This window comes from Trichomycterus rosablanca, chromosome 2, assembly GCF_030014385.1.
Source record: "Trichomycterus rosablanca isolate fTriRos1 chromosome 2, fTriRos1.hap1, whole genome shotgun sequence".
Classification (NCBI taxonomy): domain Eukaryota; kingdom Metazoa; phylum Chordata; class Actinopteri; order Siluriformes; family Trichomycteridae; genus Trichomycterus; species Trichomycterus rosablanca.
The window spans coordinates 14,638,472-14,647,678 of record NC_085989.1 but is presented as its reverse complement, the minus strand read 5'-3'; the positions used below and the strand labels follow the sequence as shown (position 1 = coordinate 14,647,678).

Genomic DNA, 9,207 nt, shown 5'->3' with positions numbered 1-9,207 from the left:
CCAACCCCTGTATATAATAAAAATCAGTGGCTCCACTGTGGCTGTTAGATTAAAAGTACAGACCCAGAATTATGATGAAGAATCTTCACACTTGTTCACACAAGTTTTTCCCTTTTTTATAATACTTTCCATGTAAGTGCTTTTGATTGCTTTCGGGGGGGTTTCTGTTTTTTTTTTTTTTTTTTTTTTACAACCTCAAATCAGAAAAGTTGGGACAGTATGGCAAATGCAAATAATAAAAAAACACAGAGTTTCTTACATTTACTTTGACTTTTATTTTTTATTTATTTTTTATATGCAGACAGGATGAATCTGAGATATTTTATGTTTTGTCTGCTCAACTTCATTTCATTTATTAATAAACATTAAGATGTGCAACAGTACAGGGTCACATTTTTTGCTTCTAAATTCTCCACACATTCTCTATTGGGGACAGGTCAGGACTGCAGGCGCGCCAGTCCAGTACCCGTACCCTCTTCTTCTGCAGCCATGCCTTTGTAATGTGTGCAGCATGTGGTTTTGCATTTTCTTGTTGAAAAATGCATGGACGTTCCTGGAAAAGGTGACGTCTTGAAGGCAGCATATGTTACTCTAAGATCTCAATGTACTTTTCTGCATTAATGCTGCCATCACAGAAGTGTAAATGACCTTTGCCAAGGGCACTGACACAGCCCCATACCATGACTTGTTGTTGATAACAGTCTGGATAGTCCTTTTCGTCTTTGACCTTTTGTCCTTTTGAGCTCTTGGCTCAAAAGGACGCAGTGAAATTCCTCCTGATTCCTTGAATGGTTTAATGATATTATGCACTGTAGAGAGAGAAATATGCAAATACCTTCCAAACTTTCTTTGAGGTACATTGTTTTTAAACATTTCAATCATTTTCTCACACATCTATAGACAAACTGGAGATCCTCTGGCCATCTTTACTCATCAAAGACTTAGCCTTTCCTGGATTCTGCTTTTGTACCAAACCATGATTATAAACACCTGTTTGGAATCACATCATTATTTAGTTTTTTTCACATTTCTAGCCCTAAATTGTCCCCGTCTCAACTTTTTTTGGAACGTGTTGCAGGCCTGAAATGCAGGAACGGAGGTACATTAATAAAATTAATTAGGTTGAGCAGACAAAACATGAAATATCTCAGGTTCATCCTGTCTGCAATTAAATAAAAGTCAAAGTAAATGTAAGAAACAATGCATTTTTATTTTATTTGCATTTTTCATTCTGTTCCAACTTTTGGTTTGGGGTTGTACATTCACTTTTTACAGCTATTTAACATAAGCCGACAATTTCAATTTACATAGGACAGAATTCACTTCTTACTACAAACCCCTCAGAATTATGTAAATGGCAGGGCTTTAAAAAAAAAAACTCTTTAAAAAACAGCATCAGCCAGAAGCTTGGTGGGAAAAAAAACCCTGGCAGGTAATCAGTCTGTCACAGGGCAGCAGTTACCAGCAAACTTTTACCTACTTACTTCTATAGGGGCGAGTTTAAAAAGCCAATCCACCCTCTGCACGGTTTTGAGAGTTCAAAGAAAACTGAAGTAGAACCCTTGACATGGTGCCAGTACTTTCTTTTATCAGGTGCATGGTATCAATTAGGTCAATTCCAAAAGTCATTTAAATAAATTGCTTGTTTTATTAAAAATTTTGATATTTAGTTGCTTTATAATATAATAAAGATACAGTGGTACCTTGTAACCCAATGTCCCCTAAATTCAAAATCTTTGAAACTCAACACCTTTCGTCAAGAAATGTGTACTCTTAAACTTAACGTTTCCCTTAAACTCAACGTGTTCAGTTTAAAAAAATATTTTTTTTATTTCAAATTAACAATGAACAGTCGTTTTGTTTAGTGCTTGGCTTGAGCGGTGTTTAGCTGAACTTTCCTCCTGTTTCACTTTTAAACTTGTGTTATAGCTTAGGGTTCTGAGAAATTGTAAGAATCATCTTTTTATTACGGTGTTTATTTATTATATTTGTGTTATTTTCAGTGTATAAGTGTCAAAAACAACCTCATTATTTGACATATGCCTAAAATACACTATATTGCCAAAAGTATTCACTCATCTGCCTTCACACGCATATAAACTTGAGTGACATCCCATTCTTAATCCATAGGGTTTAATGATGTCGGCCCACCCTTTGCAGCTATAACAGTTTCAACCCTTCTGGGAAGGCTTTCCACAAGGTTTAGGAGTGTGTTTATGGGAATTTTTGACCATTCTTCCAGAAGCGCATTTGTGAGGTCAGACACTGATGTTGGACAAGAAGGCCTGGCTCGCAGTCTCCGCTCTAATTCATCCCAAAGGTGTTCTATCGGGTTGAGGTGCAGGCCAGTCAAGTTCTTCCACACCAGACTTGCTTATCCATGTCTTTGTGGACCTTGCTTTGTGCACTGGTGCGCAGTCATGTTGGAACAGGAAGGGGCCATCCCCAAACCCTTCCCACAAAGTTGGGAGCATGAAATTTTACAAAATCTCTTGGTATGTTGAAGCATTAAGAGTTTATTTCACTGGAACTAAGGGGCTGAGCCCAACTCCTGAAAAACAACCCCACACCATAATCCCCCCTCCACCAAACTTTACACTTGGCACAATGCAGTCAGACAAGTACCGTTCTCCTGGCAGCCACCAAACCCAGACTCATCCATCGGATTGCCAGACAGAGAAGCGTGATTCGTCACTCCAGAGAACACGTCTCCACTGCTCTACAGTCAAGTGGTGGCATGCTTTACACCTTTTCATTGAGCTTGGTGATGTAAGGCTTGAATGCAGCTGCTCGGCCATGGAAACCCATTCCATGAAGCTCTATACGCACTGTTCTTGAGCTAATCTGAAGGTCACATGAAGTTTGGAGGTCTGTAGCGATTGACTCTGCAGAAAGTTGGCGGCCTCTGCGCACTATGCGCCTCAGCATCCGCTGACCTCACTCTGTCATTTTACGTGGCTACCACTTTGTGGCTGAGTTGCTTTGTTATACCACTGACAGTTGACTATGGAATATTTAGTAGCGAGGAAATTTCATGACTGGACTTGTTGCACGGGTGGCATCCTATCACGGTAACACACTGGAATTCACTGAGCTCCTGAGAGCAACCCATTCTTTCACAAATGTTTGTAGAAGCAGTCTGCATGCCTAGGTGCTTGGTTTTGGTTTAGGTGCTTCTTTCTATTCAGATAATCCAATATGAACTTACATTTATATCACGATAATTGTATTATTTTGACGATACCAATATCATATCACAAAACACCAAATCAGTTGCAATAATAATTTTTATATATATTTTTTTTTAACTAAATGCATGATTGCTGTCATTATTATATGAGTATTGTAATACATTGGATCAGTCAAATTTTATTTTGCCTTATTTTTTAACATATAATTAAAAGTATTTCTAAAAATTTATTTCTAAAAATGCAGGTATAATTATTAATAATAAATGTAAGCTACTCTATAGTGCTGGGTTTTTTACATTCATGTTGGCTTATTTCATTGCAGACAATATGAACCCAAAATACTTTATGTTTTGTTTTCATATCATTTGTCAATAAAGATTCATTCCTACATTTCTGGCCTGCAACACGTTTTTAAAAATAGAGATTAAATAAGATTAAAAACAACAAACACTAAATAATGATGTGATTTTAAACTGATTATGTCAACTGGTGATTGTAATTCTGATACCTCAGACGATACTGCATTAGTAACTGTCGTTCATCAGTAGCTGATATAATAGGCAGGAGATAACTTTGGCAAAGTTCCAACCTTTCAACCTGCCAAAAACTTGTTATAATAAAGCATATCCTAATAGAATGCACCAAATAAACCAAGGAAAGACAAGTACACATTCCTGAAACCGTAAAATAAATTCTTACATAAGACAACACAAGAACAGTTTTAACAATAACTTTTTTTTCCTGCAGCCATAAATGAGACATGATAAACATGGTGTTAAAACCCAAATAAATAAATAATAAAACTTTTTTTTTTTATTTGTGGTTCTAGTTAAGTAAAAAGAAAAAACAATTTTCAGACCCTTCTGGTTTAGAGAGTAAAATTTCTGACTTACCTTTGCTATGCCCATTTAAAGCCCACTATTCAGCTGTCAGACCACATCCAGAAACTATTGTAATGACAGCATAAAGCAATTTTGTGGTGGTTTCATGTCTCATGGTTTAGGCTACAGATGCACATTTGCCAGTTTCTTTTAACTGGTAATCTACCATCATTAGTCGATGGTTAACAAACAAGTAAAGTAATGGTTAGACACAGATCCACATGTACATAGATTACAGTTTTTCCTTTCCGAATAAAAACTCATAATACGTAAACATAGCTGGCACATGCACACTTAAGGTGGGTCAACAACATCGAACAAACAATGTCTTATCTGTTAATCACTAACATCCCTGGTTGGGGCTGTGTTTATCAAGCTTGTCATGATATAAGATGATGGTGATAAATCTATATAATAGGGAGATGTCAAACTGGTTTTCTCTTTTATTTCAGTACATTCTCCACCCCTTTTATCCATTTTAATAAAACCAGCATTACAGATTACTCATACAGGTTTAGGTGGTGAAGGTCAACTTTAGAGAACACTGTTTAAAAGCCTTGCTTTTGCTGCTTTTTCATATTTTTCCAATTTTACCTAGGATCTATTCTTATCTAATTACGAATGTTAATGTTTTTACTACCTCGTATTTATTTGATTTATACACACAGTTCAGTGTATAAAGTGCAATGTGCCAATGTTTAGATTTTGTGTTTCAGGATGAGCAGTTAAGAACTGAGTAAAAGCATTATATATTTTTTTTTTAATTACCCATGATCTTAATTTCTCTGAATGTTTTTTTTTCATTAAGGTTAATGAACGTGAAGGAGTTGAAGAGTTAAGACCAAGATTGTCGAAGAATATCCAAGATAAAAGAAGGCTTTTGAAAATGTTTACATGACAGACGGGGAAAAAGGGGAAAGGGGAAAAAGAACTGAAGATGGATCAGATAGAAGCACGCTCGTGTTATGTGTCTTAAGCAGAAAAAAAATTTTCAAATTTGGGTGAAGAAATGAAAAAGAAGGAGGTGAAAGATGAAAACTGAACAAATGAAGACAGAAGAACAATTAAATGGCTGAAGGAAAGGAATAGCGTTTAAAGAAAACAGAAGAATGAATGTGTCCATAGGTTAAGTAAATGTCCTGTGTATCTTCCAAGTGTATCTTCCAAGTGTTTTAAACATTTTTGAGGAAATTCATGTTGAGATGTTTTACTTTGGTGACTCAGAACAAATAATCTGATTAGCATTTTTGATGATTTCATTTCAGATATATTAACTTGTAACTTCTAACACTCTTCTCCACAGCTGTAAATGTATGTACAGTAAGTGTAACTAGATTTGTAACTGTGGATCGTAAGAAAGTATGACTTAATTTCTCTAACATTAGGATTCCCACTCGCCCTCCAAGTAAGAGCAGGACAATCCAGTAAGTGCTAAATCTGACAGCAGGTCAGGCTCTCACAGCCCGTCACATGCTTCCAGGCACTCTGAGTCCAGATCCCGTTCATGCTCCAGGTCCAGGTCGGTGTAAATAAATAAATAAACGCACAGCTGTTTTAGCACCAGTTTCAAAATAACTAATGGTTTTGTTGCTTATATCGTATTTCTTTGTACAGGTCCCGGTCACGTCGTCTCTGGCTCACGTTCTGGCTCACCGGAGAAAGTCCTGCTCGCGTTCTTACAGTCCAGACTACCGGCGCAGAAGAAGCCAGAACACATCACCTATGTCCAACCACCGGCGGCACACTGGAGAGTGCTGGAGTACCATACAATTCTAAACAAACTAAAACTGTGGTAAGGCTGTTAGTTGATGGTAAGAAACTCCTCAAAAGCCATCTGGATTTTAGCCAGACATCTGTTTCTTCTGCAAACAGATTTCTTTAAAAATCTACAACTGGGCATGTATTATGAAAATACACTTTACCACTGCTGTCATACTCTGTAGTGCAGTAGGACTTGATTTAGGACAATGTTTTGACTTAGGGTTAAAAAAAAGCAGTTACCTGTCATGTCAGCTTGAGTTCGGGGAGAAAGACTGTGTGTGTGCGCAAAAGGGTGTGTTCGCAAATGGGTGTGTGCGCAAATGGGTGTGTGTGTGTGTAAATTGGTGTGTGAGTGCACATACTCGTGCACACATGCGAGTAAATGTAAGTCAGCTTGATGATTTTATCCAAAGTGATGTACACCATTAAAACCGTTAAGCTTTCAATCCATTTCCTCAGGTCTGCCCTCCTGTACCAAGCTTGACTCTTCTGTTTTTTGTGTCAATATTTATTGCTTTTGAAACTAGTGCATTTTTTAACTTAACAGCTATGTACAGTCCTTATATCTGCATAATGGAGTTTCCTTTGGCTCACTCTTTGCCACTCGAAATCGAGCGAGCAAGTTATCAATCCAACTGAATACAGCTATCAATTAAATTTAAATAATATTTTATTTATTATTTAAGTAACTTGTGGAAAATTACTTAAAACTGTATTTTGTGAGTAAGGCTGTCTTTCCCTTGTAAATAAAATGTTTGAATATCTAAAACAATTGTGATGTGCAAAAATAGGAATGAAATTAGGAAAGGGGCAAATGTTTTTTATTACATTGTAAAACATGCTGCATTAAACAAGTGTGTAGAACGTAAATGGAGTGTTTTGTCATGTGTCTTGCTTTTTTATCTTTACAGGCTAATCCTGATCCTAGCACGTGTCTTGGCGTGTTTGGTTTGAGTCTGTACACCACTGAGAGGGATTTAAGAGAAGTCTTTTCTCACTACGGTCCACTTTCTGGAGTCAACGTTGTGTACGACCAGCGCACAGGACGCTCATGAGGATTCGCTTTTGTCCACTTTGAACGCATTGATGATGCCAAAGAGGTAAAGCCACAGCTGAAGTTTGTTCGTTTTGTTTATTAGGATTTTAACGTCATGTTTTACACTTTGGTTACATTCATGACAGGAACAGTAGTTACTCATTACACAAGGTTCACAAGGTTATATCGAACACAGTCATGGACAATTTAGTGTCTCCAATTCACCTCACTTGCATGTCTTTGGACTGTGGGGGGAAACCAGCGCTCCTGGAGGAAAACCACGCAGACACGGGGAGAACATGCAAACTCCACACAGAAAGGACCCGGACCACCCCACCTAGGGATCAAACCAGGACCTTCTTGCTGTGAGACGACAGTGCTACCCACCGAGCCACCCCCACAGCTGAAGAGCTGCTTGAATGAAAAATGACATGAATTGATGAGTGCTTATAGTTAGCTTTTGTCTTTGTTGCTGGTTTAATTATTTTATTTATTTACTTATTTATTTGTTTTGCCTTATATATTATTTTGTTTTATTTGTTATTTGTAGTGGTAGAAATGCTCTCAAATTATGTTTTGTCCCTTTTTTTCAGGCTATGGAGCGAGCCAATGGGATGGAACTGGATGGAAGGCGCATCAGAGTGGACTACTCGATCACCAAAAGGCCTCACACTCCCACGCCTGGAATCTACATGGGCCGTCCCACACAGTAAGTGACTTAATACAGACTGAATCTGACATGCGAAGAGGCCAGTAAGCTAAATGAAGTACCAAAATTCTGAATCTATTAGATGTAAAAGTGTTTCTCTCTTGCTCATATAAATATTTTTTTTTTTTTTTAGTATCAAGTTACCTTCTGTTGGATACCAGGGCTCTATGGGATTACAGGAAATGAACATGCAGAATGCAGAACATGCAGGTCCTGGTCCTTTCTGTGTGGAGTTTGCATGTTCTCCCCGTGTCTGCGTGGGTTTCCTCTGGGTGCTCCGGTTTCCTCCCACAGTTCAAAGACATGCAAGTGAGGTGAATTGGAGATACAAAATTGTCCATGACTGTGTTTGATATAACCTTTGATGAACTAATGAATATTGTGTGACGAGTAACTACCGTGTGTCTGTCATGAATGTAATCGAAGAGTGTAAAACATGACGTTAAAGTCCAAATAAAGAAACAAACACAGATGGAAACATAAGCACCTATGAGAAAATACCACAAAAAAATCAACACTAAAAATTATGACCATAAATATCACCAAGTATATGCCATGAATGTAATACTATTACTACATGCATGTAATACTCCTACTGTAATTATAAGTATTTAAGTCTTCCATAGCCTTCTGAGGCATTTCTTATAACTTCATTTGGTTAAACTTTCTTATTAACATACTTTTTTGTAGTGACCTGTAATTATTGTCCAATATTAACACTGCATTTATATGCAGCATCAGCTTGTGTAGGGTAAAGTTTTATTTACATTTACATTTACATTTTCTGCATTTAGCAGACGCTCTTATCCAGAGCGACTTACAGAAGTGCTTCCATAGTAAACATTTCATTTCTCAAGTTTTAGTAAACAACAGTCAAACAATACGAATCTGCTGAAACCTGTTAGAACCAAAGTGATTTTTTTTTTTTTTTTTTTTTTTTTTTTTTTTTTGGAAATGGAAAAAAATTTTTAGTAAATAAGTACAAGTCAGCTTAAGTGCTTAGTAAAAAGGTGGGTTTTTAATCGTTTTTTAAAGACAGCAAGAGACTCAGATGTTCGGACAGACAGAGGAAGTTCATTCCACCACTTGGGTGCTAGAACAGAGAAGAGCCTTGATGCTTGTTTTCCTTTAGTTCTGGGTGGAGGCTCAAGTCGAGCGAGACTAGTGGCTCGGAGGTTGCGTGGTACAGAGCGGGGTTTGATTAGACCACGAAGGTAGCTTGGGGCTGGTCCATTTTTGGCTTTGTAGGCGAGCATCAGTGTTTTAAACTGAATGCGTGCAGCTACAGGAAGCCAGTGAAGAGAACGCAGCAGTGGGGTGATGTGGCAGTGTTTGGGCTGGTTAAAAACCAGATGGGCAGCTGCATTTTGAATGAATTGCAAGGGTTTAATAGTGGACATGGGAGCTCCTGCCAGGAGGGAGTTGCAGTAGTCCAACCGTGAGATTACAAGTGATTGGACCAGAATCTTGGTAGCTTCCCTGGAGAGAAATGGTCGAATCTTCCTGATGTTGTAGAGGAGGAACCGGCACGATCTTGTCATGTGGGCTACATGAGGAGAGAAGGTCAGCTGGTTATCCAGGACAACACCAAGGCTTCTTACCTTATCAGATGGTCTGATCTGGGAGTCA

General features: G+C 37.9%; 1 protein-coding gene across 1 annotated transcript; it reads left to right on the top strand.

Annotated features, from left to right (window-relative positions):
- Positions 1–3,429: 3,429 nt before the first annotated feature.
- Positions 3,430–7,853, top strand: tra2a (transformer 2 alpha homolog; the record flags this gene model as incomplete). The annotated part of the gene is given in 7 exon segments (XM_062985666.1): positions 3,430–3,435; positions 5,458–5,595; positions 5,687–5,818; positions 5,820–5,864; positions 6,745–6,933; positions 7,463–7,578; positions 7,712–7,853. Coding segments are annotated over 7 exon segments (768 nt in total), but the record flags the coding sequence as incomplete, so codon positions are not given.
- Between the last annotated feature and the right edge of the window lie 1,354 nt (positions 7,854–9,207).